At 43.8% G+C, this 19,167-nt stretch overlaps 1 protein-coding gene across 2 annotated transcripts in view; it reads right to left on the minus strand.

Moving 5' to 3' along the window:
* mdn1 (midasin AAA ATPase 1) overlaps positions 1-19,167 on the minus strand; it is a 204,527-nt gene that overhangs the window by 84,626 nt on the left and 100,734 nt on the right. For both annotated transcript variants that reach the window (XM_038799361.1, XM_038799360.1), the window contains exons 51-57: positions 18,239-18,368; positions 13,941-14,062; positions 13,255-13,388; positions 12,171-12,322; positions 7,632-7,752; positions 5,845-6,055; positions 2,752-2,977 (exon numbers count right to left, since the gene is read on the minus strand). In XM_038799361.1, coding sequence (XP_038655289.1) covers positions 2,752-2,977; positions 5,845-6,055; positions 7,632-7,752; positions 12,171-12,322; positions 13,255-13,388; positions 13,941-14,062; positions 18,239-18,368 — 1,096 coding nt within the window. The remainder of the gene's footprint in view (positions 1-2,751; positions 2,978-5,844; positions 6,056-7,631; positions 7,753-12,170; positions 12,323-13,254; positions 13,389-13,940; positions 14,063-18,238; positions 18,369-19,167) is intronic.

Raw genomic sequence — 19,167 nt, forward strand, 5'->3', positions numbered from 1 at the left:
TGTTTTGGCTGGTGGCCAATGAATTGGTCCAAAAGGCTGTGCGCTGTCCAGTAACAGGTAGCGATTGGATCTGATCCCACTGGAATGTTTCAGAGTTTCAACGGTTTGAGGTTTTGGATTCACTTTTGATTCTGCAGCTTAGATGGAGAGTTCCAATTAATTAATTGTCTCCCAAGAGATCCACTTAAACTCTCTTCAGAAGGCCATTGTAAGGGCTGACTCTCTCTCCAGCAAGTTGGGGCGTCATTCTCTGAAGGCTGCAGAGGCCTGGAGTCAAACCACAAGCTGGAAGCAGGGATTGATGAGAGATAAAGTGTCTCAAGAAAGAAATAGGCCCGAGTGTAAACCTTAAGCTAAAGACCCAGTTTGATTAAAGTGACTTTACAGAAGACCTGCTGCCTGTAAGTAGTGTACTGAATGAATGACTCTGCAAAGTTCATTGCCAGCTGCAAATGAAGGACTTTGATCAACCAGCATACCAAGGAAAGCCTGCTACAGATCACAATCAATTATTTCCACCCCTTTCTCCCACCACTCCGTGTTCGTCGGTCTTGTATTTGTGGGTAAATGGTGAACAGCTGAAGAGGGTAGTAGGTTAGCTTGCTTGTTATCCAGTTGTTTAAAATCATACTTCATCATTATTCTTGCTATAAATAAATGGTAATTGTGTTTCAACTTACAAACCTTATGACTGTAATTACTGGGCAGCTGAGGGCCAAAGACTTGGGGTAATTGTATAAAAATTATTGGGCAGCATGGTAGCACAGTGGTTAGCACAGTTTCTTCACAGCTCCGAGGTCCCAGGTTCGATTCCAGCTAGGGTCACTGCCTGTGCGGAGTCTGCACACCATCCCCGTGTCTGCGTGTGTTTCCTCGGGTGCTCTGGTTTCCTCCCACAGTGCAAAGATGTGCAGGTTAGGTGGATTGGCCATGATAAATTGCCCTCAGTGCCCTAAAAGGCGAGATGGGGTTACTGGGTTACGGGGATAGGGTAGAGACGTGGGCTGAAGTAGGGTGCTCTTTCCAAGAGCTGCTGCAGACTCGATGGGCTGAATGGGCTCCTACTGCATTGTAAATGCTATGAGTCTATGGTTAGTTCACTTGTGTTGCAACACCAGGACAAGTGGGGCTGTAATTGACCTCGCACTTGCCCAGGTAGCACAATGGTTAGTACCATTTCTTCACAACGCCACAGACTCAGATTGGGTCACTGTCTGTGTGGAGTCTGCACATTTTCCCCATGCCTGCATGGGTTTCCTCCGGGTACTCCGGTTTCCTCCCACAAGTCCCAAAAGACAAGCTGTTAGGTAAATTGGACATTCTGAATTCTCCCTCAGCGTATCTGAACAGGTGCCGGAATGTGGCAACTAGGGGCTTTTCACAGTAACTTCATTGCAGTGTTAATGTAAGCCTACTTGTGACACTAATAAAAAAAAGATTACAAACAAGAAAGGCTGAAAATATTGCAGATGCAATAACCCCAGATTCCCTTTGATGTTACAGAAAATCCTGAGCACACTCACCCTCAAAGTAAAGTTTGTGGTTTGATGGCTTGAGAGAGCAGGGAAGGGTATGACCCATCTCCATTTCCAACATTTTAAAAGAAACAAAATTATTTTCTGAGCTTCTCAGGTTTTGATACTCATACAAATGTTAAACATGTTCACTGCATTTTTGCACACTTTAAATTACACTGACAGCTACAGAACCAAGAACCATAAAAACTTAAAACTGCAATGATCAATGTTACAAACATAGTCAATCTATTGATATGGCTGGCTGAGACAAGTGTGACAGTTGTCTCCACTAACGTGCTTTTTTTAAAAATGTGTAGCCGTTTTGTTTTTTCAAATGGCAAGCGAGTTCATAAAATCATCATAGAATCACTACTGTGCAGAAGGAGGCCATTTGACCCAGTCTGCATTAACCCTCTGAAAGACCATCCTGCCCAGACCCACTCCCCAACAACCCAGTAACCCCATCTAACCTGCACATCTTCAGACACTAAGAGGCAATCTATCACAGCTAATCCGTCTTTGGATGAAGCACCCGGAGGAAACCCACCCAGACATGGGGAGAAAGTGCTAACTCCTCAGGCAAATGCCCGAGACCAGAATCAAACCTGGGTTCCTGGCACTGTGAAGCAGCAGTGCTAACCACTATGCTGCTCAAATGTTTTTTTATTGCCCCCCCCAGGCCTAAGAACCCACCCTATCCCTGTAATCCCACCTAACATTTTGGACACCAAGGGATAATTTTTAGCATTGCCAATCCACCCAAGCTGCCCATCTCTGGACTATGGGAGGAAACCAGAGCACCCGAAGGAAACCCGCGCAAACAGAGAGAACGTACAAACTCCATAGTCACCCGGGACCCTGGTTCTGTGAGGCAGCAGTGCTAGCCTCAGTAACGGTGAACATGAAACAATCAATTGTACATGATCAATGATTTGCCATCTTTAACAAAAACAGAAAATACTGAACAATCTTAGCAGGTCTGACATCTGTGGAGAGAGAGCAGAGCTAAAGTTGTGAGTCTGGATGACTGTCAAAGCCATCTTTACCTGGTCTGGCCCTTTTTGACTCCAGATCACAGCAATGTGGTTAACTCTTAAAGGCCCATTGAAATATACTAGTAAGCCACTCAAGTACAAGGGCAATTAGGGATGGGCGATAACTGCTGGCCTTGTGTGTGACGCTCACAGCCCGTGAAAAGAAATAAAAATAAATAAATGTTCTTTCTTTTGCTTACCTGGACACTAATGATAGGTCAAAAAGATCTGCCACCACTTTATACTTGCAGAGTAATGCCAGATACTCCAGCACAGGCCACAGTTGAATTGTACTTGCTAACTGATTCAAACATGCTCCATCCAGCTGAGGTAGGCCAGCCTCAATGTCCTGAGAGTCTGAAGACTTTAGAAGACCCTGAGATTTCATTGCTGACATTTGGGTATCTACCACACACTGCAACATACCTGGAACACAAAAATGATAAATGCACTAGATACTCAAGACTCAACTGCTAATTTCTTGAGCGTCATTAACTTGAGAAATCAAGTGGAGCCTGAATTTTCAGGGTGGAAAGGGCTCAGCCCCCACCAATCAAGGAATCGGCTGGGAACATTTCCCTACCAGCTCCAGTGCCATTTCACACTTTAACAAGTGTTAATCAAAAGAACCTTCACCCATCATCTGGAGGGCTGCCAGCCAAGCCAATTGTCACTCTAGCCACTCCAAAGGGCCTTAATTGGGTCATGGGTGGCTTCCCATCTAAGGCCCTGCCCACTCCACCTTAATATGACCAGGTCAGGGCAGGCAGGACCTTGGGAGGGAATTCCATCCATGCAATTTCATGCTCCCACCTCGCCTCGAAACAAGCCAGAATGTACCATTGTGGCTGTGGTGTTGGTTTAATTTTATATTTTTTAAATCTAGGAATAGTCTTTATTCAGGTGACTTGCCTGTCTGAAAGTTTGGTTGCCAATGTCCTGACTTGTCAAACTATTACCTTGTCAGTGGTGTCAAAGACACGTTTAAAAAAAAAAACCATTTCTGACCACATCTTTAATTTGGCTACTTACTTTCCTTCACTTCCTGCTTGCTGTCACCCTCTTGCAAAATGCTCTAACCACCATTTAATCTGAGAAGCCCCACATAAATTTAGTGCTCCAGATGAAAAATCCTGCTAAATTCAATCTCAGCCACTTGAGCATCCGTCTCAGGGAGAAAAAAGTTCAGAAATTATCTGTTGCTTGCCTTTTGAATCTCAGCCTACATATTAACAAGAGAAGAAGTTGATATTTCTAGAATCGCCCTGGTCTTCAGAGGCGAAATGGTTAGATTGTGGAACGGAGATCTTAATTGACAAATGCAGTAAATATCCATGTATAAATGAGCATCCCCTCCAGCTTTCAGTAAGGCATTCACACGACAGAGTGCACTTTCTTGCTCCCCTCTGATTGTGATCACATATCCTGAACCACCAGCCCTTTGACTGGAGTGACTTGGGGAAAATTGAAGATTAATTTTGTTTGCAAAGTTTCAGTAGATCACCAGAAGTTGGAATGAGAAGGATAATTTTTCTAAGGGAATAGCACAGTATAAGGTGTCTGAAGTGCTGATCAAGGTGAATGCATTTGCATTAAACCAGCAAGACTGAACCCTGAAGGAGAAATACAAGCATGGACATGGAGTGGTGCAGGACAGGGAATGCAGAGAAAGCGCAACCCTCAGCTTTGTGGAATCTTCCATCCATCATTGTTGGGATCCACTGCAAACAACAAAACAAGGGGGAGAGTAGCAGTCAGTCCATCTCTCCACCTTGGACTAGTAAAAAAAAAGAGAAAACTGTCAAAACTCATTGTACCTGCAGAGGGTTAATAGCCACCACTTTCTTTGCCCAAAGGTGAACAAAATGGGTTTTGACAAGAGACACAAATAGATTGTTAACCCGAAATGGACTCAATGGGCAACACCAAAGCTTCTTTGGTTGTTGGAAAGTTTTAATGATGAATTCTGGGATTCCCAGTGCAGTCTGCTGTTAACATCCACCCTGTTTATGCCAAAACAGGACTCCAGGCTGACAGTCCACCTAAATCCAAACCTTGGTTTTCTGGACGATAGCAGACAGAGCAAGAGAGTGAGGCAGGTAGTGCAGGAATCTCCTGTGGACATTCCCCTGCAGAACAAATATACCTTTTTGGATACTGTTGAGGGGAATGGCCTCTCAGGGGAAAACAGCAACAGCCAAACCAGTGACACCACAGTTGGTTCTGCTGCAGAGGGGAGGAGTAACAAGTGTAACAGTGCAATAGTTATAGGGGATTCAATTGGAAGGGGAATAGACAGGCGTTTCTGTGGCCGCAAACGAGACTCCAGGATGGTATATTGCCTCACTGGTGCAAGGATGTCTCGGAGCAGGTACAGGACATTCTGGAGGAGGAGGGTGAACAGCCAGTGGTTGTAGTATACATCGGTACAAACTACATAGGACCTCATCCCATTTTTCACCTAAAGGCAGAATTCAGGGAGCTAGAAAGGAAGTTAAGAAATCAGACCTCAAATGGTAGTGATCTCAGGATTGCTACCGGTGCCATGTGCTAGTCAGAGTAGAAATGACAGGATATATAGATGCTAAAACTTTGAATATATTCAAGAGGCGGTTTTATATAGCACTTGGGGAGAATGGGATCAAAGGCTATGGGAAGAAAGCAGGATTAGGCTATTGAGTTGGATGATCAGCCATGATCGTGATGAATGGCGGAGCAGGCTCGAAAGGCCAACACGCCTCCTCCTGCTCCTGTCTTCTATGCATCTTCTATTCCCGTCATCATCTTTAGAGTTGAACAAGTCTCTTGGTATCAACCTCATCTTGGTGTGTCTATCACTGACTTAAGAAATTCAGCAACTCCTGCTTTCAGCTATCTGAACCCACCTACGTTTGACACCTACATGAAGGAACTCTCATTGGACTCTGGATTATAAAATCCATGCGCATTAATATCCCCGTCTCGGTTTTACGTTATTCCTAGTTGGTCTATTTCTTTCCTGTATGCGTGCGTGTATGCATGCATGCGCATGTGTATGCACGCACGCGCATGTAAATGGATGACCCTCCCCCAGGTTTAAATGTATGAATAAACAATACTTCTGTGGGCCACTTTAAAACGACTTCAAAGAGGTTTAGAGGAAACAAGCCACATTTCAAAAATTAAAATATCTCTGCTTATGGACTGAGGGAGAAAAATGAAGGATTCCATATGCTTCTCTCCAGTCTGTACCATAGTACTTAATTTTCAAGCTACCGTAATGCATTAGATGGGTTTTTTGTCTAAAAGCTTACCAGTATCATATTCTGCCAAGTGATTTGCTTGAACTACGAGACCCCAAGCCAACATCAAGTGTCGCTTGACATTCCAATCAGTAGCAGCTGCTTTAATTCTATAAAGTTGCTCTTTCGAAGTCATGTCCGTCATTCTTGGCCTCAGTCTCAGCACATTCAGGACAGAGCTCATTAACTTGAGTTTAGATACACATTCCACAACAGATCCAACCTAAAAAGAGAAAAAGTACATTCATCCAATCTGTTAATGTTTCGAGCTTCTCAACTCTGAATACATGGACTGGTTCTACGCTTGTAGAATAGATAACCATCCCAACAGATTTAAGCTAATTTTGTGCATGATCTCCTCCTACCCTGCTTCGACTCAGCTACTCTGTACTAAATTTAATTAAATCTTTCTGGGTCAAATAACTGGCAGTCCAAAATTAATAACCTGTTGGCATAACACCCCATAACATGAGGCTTCTCTTTTTTCTAACTGGAACACTTAATGTACAAGTTCAGTTTATAACTTAAAACTATAATTTTACAGCATTATGACCACATGGGTGGCACAGTGGTTAGCACTGCGGCCTCACAGCTTCAGGGTCCTGGGTGACTGTGTGGAGTCTGCACTTTCTCCCCATGTCTGCGTGGTTTTCCTCCGGGTGGTCTGGTTTCCTCCCACAGTCCAAAGATGTGCAGGTTAGGTGAATTGGCCATGCTAAATTGCATGGGGTTACTGGGAGAGGGTGGAGGCATGGGCTTAAGTAGGGTGCTCTTTCTGTGGGCCAGTACAGACTCGATGGGCCAAATGGTCTCCTTCTGCACTGTAAATTCTATGAACTAATGCTGCATTAGCACATACTGGATGCTACCTAATCTTCAGAATTTTTTCAGTTTACCACTGGATGTGAACTGTATTTGCAAAAAGGACTTCCTCCCAGTGCAAGTCCCTGCAATGAGCTACTGATTTTCTGTCACTCAGCCAATCTCAGAAATTCTTCTTGCTCTGGGACAAGTAGAAATGCCTTAAATGCATCTCAACTACTCTGGTTAAATAAACATTTATCTAGGATTCTCAGTTTTGGATTCATCCACTAGTAGAACTATCCCTATATCGACCCTATCAAACTTCTACAGTTTCCATTGGATCATCCACCGCCTTCTCTTTTCTGGCAAGACGAGTCACATTTGATGAAGCACTACAGATGCACAATGACCTAACTTATTGCAGGTTTCCTCCCTGACCGCATTTCTTATAATAGGATGATTGATCCCAGATACTCATCCTCCTCACGGTGAATTTTGCCAATACCCGCAAGTGTATAGAATTTTTAGTTAGGTTTCTTCTTAATTTGTACGTTCAAGTAGTTGGAAAGTTTCAAGAATTTAAAAGGATTCCTCCAAATCTGGAAACACTGATCATTTCCACTGGCTGGGTTAAAACCGGGTTTCTCTTGTGGAATTTAATCAAAAGTTGTTTCGATCAGCTAGAACCTTTGCCCAGTTACCAACATCTCAATGAAATGAAAAATGAAAATCGCTTATTGTCACAGGTAGGCTTCAAATGAAGTTACTGTGAAAAGCCCCTAGTCGCCACATTTCAGCGCCTGTTCGGGGAGGCTGGTATGGGAATTGAGCAGTGCTGCTGGCCTACCTTGGTCTGCTTTAAAAGCCAGCGAATTAGCCCAGTGTGCTAAACCAGTCCCAATGATCCTACGCTTTCCTGCTGTCCTTCAATTCTGGCACATATGCTACTGGAGGATCAGATAGAACCATGAACGAAAACATGCCATTTCACTAACCTTGAATGGAAGAGGACGGCCCAATGAATTCTGTAACCCCTTTACACTGGCAGCCATTCCATCAGGACTGGACAGGTGGCTCTGCAGGTTCACCGAAATTGTGTGAATTTCTTGAGGAATCCTGATAGGAAAAGAAACCAAATTACAATATGAATGAACTGCTTTAAAAAAAAAAAAATGTTTAGTTATCCATGAAGATGAAAGTGTCTTGGATCCCACGGCAGCACGGTAGCATTGTGGATAGCACAATTGCTTCACAGCTCCAGGGTCCCAGGTTCGATTCCGGCTTGGGTCACTGTCTGTGCAGAGTCTGCACATCCTCCCCGTGTGTGCGTGGGTTTCCTCCGGGTGCTCCGGTTTCCACCCACAGTCCAAAGGTGTGTAGGTTAGGTGGATTGGCCATGCTAAATTGCCCTTAGTGTCCAAAATTGCCCTTAGTGTTGGGTGGGGTTACTTGGTTATGGGGATAAGGTGGAGGTGTTGACCTTGGGTAGGGTGCTCTTTCCAAGAGCCGGTGCAGACTCGATGGGCCAAATGGCCTCCTTCTGCACTGTAAATACTATCTATCTATAAGTACCATCTCAGCCCTGTGGATTGGATCATTATTCAGGATGGAATTGTCTCATGTAGAGAAACCATGAAAATGTGGGGCAGGGAAAGCAACCCTTTGTATTCGTTAAAATGTTGTGTGCCCACACCAGAAAAAACAAATAGTATCACAAGTTCTTCCCCCCCAGCCCCCCTAAAACACATACACAAACCCAGGGATATTCAAAATTACTGGCTTAGAAATGTGTATGGAAAACCCCAGGACTTATGAAATACTCTTCTTCAAATCTCCACTGTAGTTCATGCCTCCAAACTTTAGGCTGTATGGGCCGCAATAGCATGGCTGACAATAAAAGTGACATTTGCTCTACTAGTTTCTGTCGCTCTCAAATATATCTCGGCTGATACTCGAAACGATCTCAGTTTATTTTTCTGCTTCTCTGCTTAAAGTTATTTTTCTCCCTTTTGTTTTCTATCCAACCTCTGCTCCACTTGTTCAATTGTTCTTTTGGTGCGGATTTAATGTTACCTATTTTTCTACATTTTGTGGTCTTGCAGTGCATCACATGTTTACTGGATCTTATTTTTTCTTGCACAATTTAGGCAGTTTTCACTGACTGGTACTTCAGATTCTCATGTCTCAACTAGAATACTTTTTTTTTATAAATGTTTTTATTCAGTTTTCATATTTTATATTGAACAAATTACAAATTGTTAGGAGAAAGAAAAAAAAAACAAACACGCAAAAATTAACATACATATTTACAGGTAAGCATCTTCGTAGTAGTAACTGCGCCCCCCCCCCCCCTCAACATGTTTATTTAGTTTGGTTTTGGGCCTTAGCTAGCCATCGAACCCCCGTAACGAACCTGTAGCCCCCCCCCCTCCCGCTACCTTCCCCCGACTATTCTTCCTCTTGTACATTGGCCACAAATAGGTCCCGGAACAGTTGCATGAATGGCTCCCACGTTCTGTGGAAGCCGTCGTCCGACCCTCGGATGGCAAATTTGATTTTCTCCATTTGGAGAGATTCCGAGAGGTCGGACAGCCAGTCCGCAGCTCTGGGCGGTGCTGCTGACCGCCAGCCAAACAGGATTCTACGGCGGGCGATCAGGGAGGCAAAGGCAAGGGCGTCTGCCCTCCTCCCCAGGAATAGATCTGGCTGTTCTGAAACCCCGAAGACCGCCACTATCGGGCATGGCTCCACCCTCACTCCCACCACTTTGGACATTACCTCGAAGAAGGCTGTCCAGTACTCCACGAGTCTGGGGCAAGACCAGAACATGTGGGCGTGGTTGGCCGGGCCTCTTTGGCACCGTTCACATCTGTCTTCCACCTCCGGGAAGAACCTACTCATACGGGTTCTTGTTAAGTGGGCTCTATGTACCACTTTTAGTTGCGTCAGGCTGAGCCTTGCGCACGTGGAGGTGGAGTTGACCCTATGCAGTGCTTCGCTCCAGAGTCCCCACCCGATCTCCATCCCCAGGTCGTCCTCCCATTTCCTCCTTGTTGCGTCCAGTACGGTGTCGTCCCTATCTACCAGTCGGTCATACATGTCACTACAGTTCCCTTTCTCTAGGATACTTGCGTCCAGTAGGTCTTCCAGTAGTGTCTGTCGTGGCGGTTGTGGGTATGTCCTTGTCTCCTTTCGTAGAAAGTTTTTGAGCTGCAGGTACCGTAGCTCGTTCCCCCCAGCTAGCTGAAATTTCTCTGTCAGTTCGTCCAGTGTTGCGATCCTGTCGTCCGTGTATAGGTCCCTGACTGTCAGTGTCCCCCCGTCCTGCCTCCACCTTTTGAAGGTGGCGCCGGTCAGTGCTGGTTTGAACCTATGGTTGTTGCAGATGGGAGCCCTGTTCGACATTTTGGTCAGGCCAAGTTGCTGCCGCAGTTGGTTCCAGGATTGGAGGGTGGCTGTCACCACTGGGCTGCTGGAGTGTTTTTTGGGTGGGGATGGGAGTGTTGCCGTGGCGAGGGCCCGGAGGGAGGTTCCCATGCAGGAGGCCTCCTCCGCACGCACCCACTCAGCTTCTGGCTCCTGGATCCATCCCCTTACTCGCTCGGCTGTTGCTGCCCAGTGGTAGAATTGTAGATTCGGGAGGGCTAACCCTCCCCTGGATTTTGTTTTTTGTATGACTTTCTTTGGGATCCTAGCATTTTTACCCCCCCATACGAACGCCATGATATGTTTGTCCAGCGCTTTGAAAAAGGCCTTGGGGATGTAGATCGGAATGGATCTAAACAGGAAAAGGAACCTGGGCAGTACGTTCATTTTGATCGTCTGGACTCTCCCCGCGAGGGAGAGCGGGAGTGTGTTCCATCTTTGCAGGTCCTTTTTAACTTCCTCCGTCAGGCTGGTGAGGTTCCATTTGTGGATCCCTTTCCAGTCATGGGCTATTTGGATCCCCAGGTAGCGGAATTTATGTCGGGCTTGTTTGAACGGCAGCCCCTTTAGTGCTGCCCCCCCCCCCTTGCGGGTGTACTGGGAAGATCTCACTTTTGCTCATGTTGAGTTTGTAGCCCGAGAAGGCTCCAAACTCTTTCAGGAGTCAACTAGAATACTTTATTACAATCTTATAACCTACATTCCTTAATGTTTCAACATATTGGTTTTAGGCAGAGAGATCTTACTCCTACTCCTTAGCAAGAGAAAAGCATAATTGCCGTTACTCACTTTGAGTTATGAATAATATCCAAATTGAATAATACAAAATAAATGCCCTCCAAAAAGTGTGAACTATTCATTCAAACACAGTAGCATTGTGGTTAGCACAATTGCTTCACAGTGGGGTTACTGGGTTATGGGGATAGGGTGGAGGTGTGGACCTTGGGTAGGGTGCTCTTTCCAAGAGCCGGTACAGACTCGATGGGCCGAATAGCCTCCTTCTGCACTGTAAACTCTATATAAACCTCAAAAGGTTATAATTGCGCAATACTTCATTTAATAATTATTATTATTATTAGTGTCACAAGTAGGCTTACATTAATTCTGCAATGAAGTTACTGTGAAAATCTCGTAATCGCCACACTCTGGCACCTGCTCAGCTACACCGAGGGAGAATTCAGAATGTCCAATTCACCTAACAAGCACATCTTCCGGGACTTGTGGGAGGAAACCAGAGCACCCGGAGGAAACCTATGCAGACACAGGGAGAACGTGCAGATCCACACAAACAGTGACTCAAGCCGGGGATTAAACCTGGGACCCTGCTGCTGTGAAGCAACAGTGCTAACCAATGTGCCACTTTAGACACATACTAATTTACAAACAGGTAATGTAACATTCAATAACTCCAGAAATGCGAGAAGATGATTTGACATAGAAAGGACTAAAGCGGAGCTGCACACTTAAATATTAATTTTAAAAAGACTCAAATCCACTTGACTAAATAAAACATTACTTTAGTAATAAATATGATGTTTGGTCAGGCAATAAGGTGGAGCCACAGAGCATTTGCCCAAACAGAAATGACAACAGCGTTCGACACAATCTGCAGTTTGGCAGCATTAACCACAATGGAGATATGATGAAGGGTATTTCAATTCACCGGTCTTGGTGTCACCTGGGTTTGTCTGAGCCTGCTATTGGTATCCCTGTTCCAGGCTGCTGCTAGATCTTTGTACTTTAAAACAAAAAAATGTTGGCAAAATATTTGTGACAGAATGGCAATACCTACATACCACCTTTCAGCTTATCTATTTATAACAAAATGTTTAGCTTGCAACTGTTGCCGATCAGATTTCAAATGTGAAATAAGAACAAAAGGTGTACTGTTATAGGACCGAAGATACCAGAGTCAGGATATCTTCAGCCTCTGAATTGCTTCAGCCATTATGTTAAGAAAAACCTTCAGACACATGAGGCAAGAATGCTGCTTCGTCAAGGCAATTTAAATGCTATTTTGACTGGAGTACCAAAGATGGAATTCTCTAACCAAATTATACAGCCAAAAGAAGCACAGGATGCTAGATACAAATGATTCTGATACGTACGGGGAGAAGTCAGATAGCGGACCATGATCTTTCAGGAGGTGCTTCATGACCCAATGCCAGTGGAGAGAGAGTAGCGGTATCCCCTCAGGATCTGTAGTAACTTTGTCTGATACTATCCAGAATCGATCCCGCCACAAATTGTTGTACTGTACCTAGGGAGGTCAGAAAGTAGTGACAGATGTTGAAGAATGGCCCTACTGTCGAGGTCGGCCGTGCAATACAAATACCGGTTTTCAATGTCTCAATTCTCCCTATGCGGACTGCAACTGCTCAAAATTTTCCAAAATAGCCGTCTATAATACTTGAAAATTGTACATGGCCTTTTAAATTGCATTTTTTTTTTTTTAAACTTCACTGTAATTACACTTGGTAACATTGGTCTTTTACCTCCCAACACCTCAGCCTGTACTGCAGAGAGTGACTAAGGCGCTCTACCCAACTCGATTTCTTTGCTTCCCGAATCAAAATCACAAGTTTTGCCGTTTCACCATATTTATAACATCAAAAAAGCACGTAAGTTAGTATATGTGACTCTAAAGTGGAGAGGAATTACATATGTACACTCTGTACCCCTCCCTTTAATCCCACCTTATCTGTAGACTACACTATTGCACACACATTTGATCTGGGCTCCTTCATGGAAGACTGACTAGCCAATATGTGGTGATGCTGGCCTTGGACTGGGGTGAGCACAGTAAGAAGTCTTACAACACCAGGTTAAAGTCCAACATGTTTGTTTCAAACATTAGCTTTCGAAGCGCTGCTCCTTCCTCATTCACCGGAGGAAGGAGCAGTGCTCCGAAAGCTCGTGTTTGAAACAAACATGTTGGACTTTAACCTGGTGTTGTAAGACTTCTTACTGTAGTCAGTATGTGACATTATACATCTGAGGTTAGGGATGGACCTTTAAAAACAGCACAATAGTTACTTATAGCAACAATCAATTTTCACACTTGCAGGCCTGAAGGAGGCATCAGTTGGCCAGCTTTATGCATTTCATCTTTCCAATGGCGCATGTTGCAAAACTACCAACAGACGAATAAATGGAAGAAAATTCAACTCAAGGACAGTGAGTAATACTTGCCTCGTGGAAGACATCATCTTCCAGATTGGAAAATGGAGACTTTATGCACTGCACCACATAGGCATCCCAGGCTTCAAAGAAAGCAGCAAGGTGAGCCAAGACTGGATGAGGCAAGTCATCAAAGTTCATCATTCCTAAAAGAATGAAACAAAGTTATTTACAAACTTTAGAAGCATTCATTTTCCTTGCATTTAGTCATCCTTGTATGGAACCACTTTTACAGCAAGTCTCAATTGGCACAAAATATATTTTCAGCATAACAGGATTAATCAGCACAGCTAGTTTGACACATCTAGCTTCATTCGGTATTAACAGATGTTGAAGCATTACTCAAGACATTCTCCTACAAGGGTCACAGCAATCTTCAGGCAGAAGTGAATTGATAACATGCCAGAGGAGAAACATTACAGAGCAGGATGAATATACCCCCAAAGGAAACCAACCAGAGTTTGCATTAACAGATTTAAAAATAATGCTGACTTTCATACGGATAGAAGACATTCCTTGCCCGATTTTGTTTCCCCTCCATACATTTGTATGCCAGGGACAACACCCGAAAGAAAAACGTACCCCGTGTTCAGGCAGCTCACGAGACATGCATTTGAATCAATAAAGCAAACTTACTATGAAGATATGTTATGAAGCAGCCCCATTACCCTGCCTGACAGGAGTTTTTGGTTGGTTACCTTTCTGGAATGCAATGGATACCCTTAAAGCACTTCTCCTGCCAGATTTCTTCGCAGCATCAGAAGTCAACAATGTTTTCTCCATGTATCCTCTTTCCTCCCTGTCCATAAGAAGTGCCAATCTACAAAATTGAACCAAAATAAACATAGAACTGTTTAAATGCAGAATCAGTGCAGTCATTTCACAGAAGTTCAAAAACACTAAGTTCAAAATCTGTCAGAATGTTCAACAGCAAAGTAGATAGGTTTAATGAATGATTAGGTGAGTTGCTTTATGCTACATGGTATTGAGCTTCTTGCGTTGTTGGAGTTGCACTCATCCAGCCAAGTGGAGAGTATTCTGTCACAGTCAGTGTAAATTGCGGACAGGTTTTGGAACATTATGAGTGAGTTACTCGGTGCAGAATTCCCAGCCCGTGATGTGTACTTGTAGCCACAGTATTTATGTGGCCGATCCAGTTCAATGGTTTAAACCCCCACAGATGTTGGTAGTGGGAGATTCAGTGACAGCAATGCCATTGAATGTCAAGGTGAGATAGTTAGACTCTCCCTTGTTGGAAATCATGTGGAGATGCCGGCGGTGGACTGGGGTGAGCACAGTAAGAAGTCTTACAACACCAGGTTAAAAGTCCAACATGTTTGTTTCAAACACGAGCTTTCGGAGCACTGCTCCTTCCTCAGGTGAATGAAGAGGAATATTCCAGAAACATAGACAAATTCATTGTTAGAGATGGTCATGGCCTTTACTTGCGTGATACCAATGTTAGTACTTATGAGGCCAAGCCTGAATTTGCCTCGGTCTCCCTGCATACAGACATGGACTGCTTTGTTGAGAAGTTCAAAATGAAATTAAATTGCAATGAGTGGCTCCAGCTGATTATCGAAGAAAGGTCAGTGAAGGTAACTGGGTTTAGGACATTAGCCTGTGGGACCTCCTACCACGACATTTAGGGCTCAGATGACTGATCAACTGCAGTCATTTTCCGCTCTGCTATACATGACTTTAGCCAGTAAAGAACTTGCCCCCTCAACCCTACCAACTTCAATTTTACAAGGGCTCCTTGGTGCCACACTTGGTCATATAATGCCTTGGGGCAAGGGCACTCACTTTGCTTTCTGGAATCCCACTCTTGCATCCATCCAGAATGTACTGAAGCCAAAGGCAGAATAGGTCTGCTGGAACCCAAACTGAGCACATGCAATAACCAGAGCACAGATATTGCTAGAGCAGTTGGGGAGGGTTTAAACTAATATGCCAGAGGGTGGGAACCTACGCAAGGAGTCAGAGAAAAAGAGGGAGCAAGGACAAAAGCAAAAAGGAAGAAAAGTGAATAAGGAAAGTAATAGATGGAGAAACCAAGGACAAAATTCAAATAGGGCAGTAGAGAAAAATGTTGGGAACAAGACGAGCATTGTGAAAAAGAAACTTAAAGGCTGCGCTTTAATGCACGGAGCATTTGCAATAAAGTGGATGAACCAATCGTGCAGATAGATATAAATAGGTATGATATAATTGGGATTACAGAGACATGGCTGCAGGGTGACCAGGGATGGGAACCGAATGTCCCAGGGTTCTCAGTATTTAGGAAGGACAGGCATAAAAGAAAAGGTAGTGGTGTGGCACTGCTGGTTAAAGAGGAAATTAAGACAATAGTGAGAAAGGATATTAGCTCTGACAATGTGGAATATATATGGGTAGAGTTGAGAAATATCAAGGGACAAAAAAAATTAGTGGGTGTCATATATAGATCCCCAAACTACACTGGTGAGGTTGGGAATGGCATTAAACAAGAATTTAGTGAAGCATGTAAAAAGGGAATATCGGTGATCATTTTATTCTTCACATAGATTGGGCAAATCAAATTAGCCACAATGCCGTAGGAGGAATTCCTGGAGTGTATACAGGATGGTTTTCTTGACCAATATGTGGAGGAACAAACTAGAGAGCAGGCCATCTTAGACTGGGTACTGTTCAATGAGAAGGGAATCATTGCCAAGCTGGCTGTACAAGACCCCTTGGGGATGAGCTACCATAACATGATGGAATTTTTTATCAAGATGGAGTGAAGTAGTCGATTTGGACACTAGGGAATCTTAATAAAGGGAACTATGAGAATATGAGGCGCGAGTTGGCCTCGATAGTTTGGGGAGAGTTATTTAAAGGGATGACAATAGATAGACAACGGCAAACATTCAAGGAATGCATGGAGGAACTACAGCAACTGTTCATTCCTGTCTGGCACAGAAGCAAAGGGGGTAAGAGGGCCAATCCATGGCTTACAAAGGAAATTAGAAATAGTATCCGATCCAAGGAAGAAGCATACAGATTGGCCAAGAAAAATAATAGGTCTGCGGATTGGGAGCAGTTCAAGAAGGATGAAGGCATTGATTAAGGGGTAAGTACAGTACGAAAGGAAGCTTGCAGGAAGCACAAACATTGACACTAAGAGTTTCTACAGCTATGTGAAGAGAAACAGATTAGTAAAGGGAAATGTAGGCCCACTACAGACAAAAACAGGGGAATGCATAATAAGGGGCAAAGCAATGGCTGAGCAATTAAATACATACTTTGGTTCTGACTTCACAAATGAGGACACATATCAGATCCTAGAAATTTTGGAAAATGAAAGGTTTAGAGAGAGGGAATAACCGAGCGAGATCAACATTAGTAGAGAAATGGTGCTGGGAAAACTGATGAGATTGAAGGCGGATAATTCCCCAGGGCCTGAGAATCTGCATCCCAGAGTGCTTAAGGGGGTAGCTCTGGAAATAGTGGATGCATTGGTGGTCATTTTCCAGGATTCTATAGACTCTGGAACTGTCCCTGCAGATTGGTGGGTAGCTCACGCCACTCCGATATTCAAAAAGGGAGGCAGAGAGAAAGCTGGGAATTATAGACGTGTAAGCCTAACATCGGTAGTGGGGAAAATGCTCAAATCCATTATCAAGGACTTTATAGCGAAACACTGAGAAAGCAGTGGCAGAATTAGTCAAAGTCAGCATGGATTTATGAAGGGAAAATCATGCTTGACAAATCTGTTGAAATTCTTTGAAGAGGTAACCATTACAGTCGACAAGGAGGAGCTATTCGATGTGGTATATTTGGACTTTCAGAAGGTCCCGCAGAAGAGATTATTGTGCAAAATTAAAGCGCATGGGATTGGAGGAAATGTATTGAGGTGGATAGAAAACTGGTTGGCAAAGAGGAAACAAAGAGAGGGATTAATGGGTCTTTCAAATTGGCAGGCAGTAACCAGTGGGGTACCACAGGGATCGGTGCTGGGACCCCAGCTATTCGCAATATATTATTGATTTGGATGAGGGAACAAAATGTAACATCTCAAAGTTTGCAGATGATACCAAATTAGGTGAGGGTGAATTGTGACGAGACGCAGGGATCCTGCAGCAAGATCTGGACAGATTGGGTGAGTGGGCAAACCAATGGCAGGTGCAGTATAATTTGGATAACTGAGGTTATTAATTTTGGAAGCAAAAACAGGAAGGGAATGTGTCGCGGGATCTGGATGTCCTTGTGCACCATTCGCTGAAGGTAAGCATGCAGGTGCAGCAGGCGGTAAAGAAGGCTAATGGTATGTTGGCCTTCATTGCAAGAGGTTAAGTATAGAAGCAGGGATGTGTTTCTGCAATTGTACAGGGCCTTGGTGAGGCCTCAATTGGAGTATTGTCTGCAGTTTTGGTCTCCTTCGCAGAGGAAGGATGTTTTTGCTCTCGAGGGAGTGCAGCAAAGGTTTACCAGCCTGATTCCAGGGATGGCGTGACTGTCATACGAGGAGAGATTGACTAGGTTGTGATTTTTCTCACTGGAGTTCAGAAGAACGAGGGGGGATCTCAGAGACTTATAAAATTCTAACAGGACTAGACAGGGTAGATGCAGGGAAGATGTTACCAATGATAGGTGTGTCCAGAACCTGGGGTCACAGCCTGAGGATTCAGGGTAAACCATTTCGGACAGAGATAAGGAGATATTTCTTCACCCAAAGAGTGGTGAGCCTTGTGGAATTCATAACCACAAGAAGCAGTTTATGCTAAAACTTTGAATATATTCAGGAGGCGTCTGGATATAGCACTCGAGGAGAATGGGATCAAAGGCTATGGGGAGAAAGCAGGATTAGGCTACTGAGTTGGATGATCAGCCATGATCGTGATGAATGGTGGAGCAGGCTCAAAGGGCCAAAAGGCAGACGGATGGACAGACGGATGGACGGACGGACAGACAGACGTATGTATTCCCTGACTTTAAATTCAATGCTTGATTTTGCTGAAGTCATTTTGCTTACCTGTTAGCAATGGATCGGAGCTGTGCTTGAAGATCTTTTGAACATTGGAGACCAGAATATGCCATAGAATTTAGCAAAATATCCAAATGCTGCTGGTTCCATCGGGGGTCCAAAGGAATTGAGGCACTCTCTGTAAAAGAAACGGAACGTTTGATTGCTCAACTTTTTGGACGAAGATTTTTTTTTTGGTGGATGGTGGAATTAGAGATGTTACTTGCATCAGCTCTCAACAGAAAAATGCATACGTGAACAAGTGCAGTTAATAATTTGCAAATTAAGTACATCTGTTCGGCATTAATTGGTGTTGCTGCCACCAGTGTACATCACACTTCAAGCCCCCACTCTAGGGCTGAAGTATATAACCAAGGTTATCACGTAAAATAGAGGAATTGCAACATTTGGGAGGTAGCCTCTTTCAGATAAGGCTTCATCTGCCATGTCCAGACAACTATAAAAGATATTACAATCCCATTCGAATGAGGAATTCACTCAGTGTTGGACAATATTCAACTAAACCAACATCAAACAAAACAAGTAGGGACTGGGAAGTCTTAGGGAGCTTTGCTACGTGGACATTGATGCCATGTCCAGCGTCTAAACTTCAAAAAAATAAATAATAGAGTGAAGCCTTAGAAAGGTGATCAGAAGCTACAGAAATCGATACAGCTCTAATGAAAAGATAGTTAAAGATAGGACCTGCACAAGTTAATTCATTGGTGCGAATGTTTGCTCAAAACAAAACCAAATTGCATGATGTACTTCACATTGATTAATGTTGCATGGTGCAGCATTTTCCTTGCTAAAAGGGTGTTATTGTGCACATGAGGGGCTTTATGCATTTGTAAGATTGTTTCTGAAATAAAAATGAAAATCGCTTATTGTCACAAGTAGGCTTAGGTTTATTGAAGTGCCTTTACAAATGAAGAGAT

Source organism: Scyliorhinus canicula, chromosome 6 (genome assembly GCF_902713615.1).
Source record: "Scyliorhinus canicula chromosome 6, sScyCan1.1, whole genome shotgun sequence".
NCBI classification, from domain to species: Eukaryota; Metazoa; Chordata; class Chondrichthyes; order Carcharhiniformes; family Scyliorhinidae; genus Scyliorhinus; species Scyliorhinus canicula.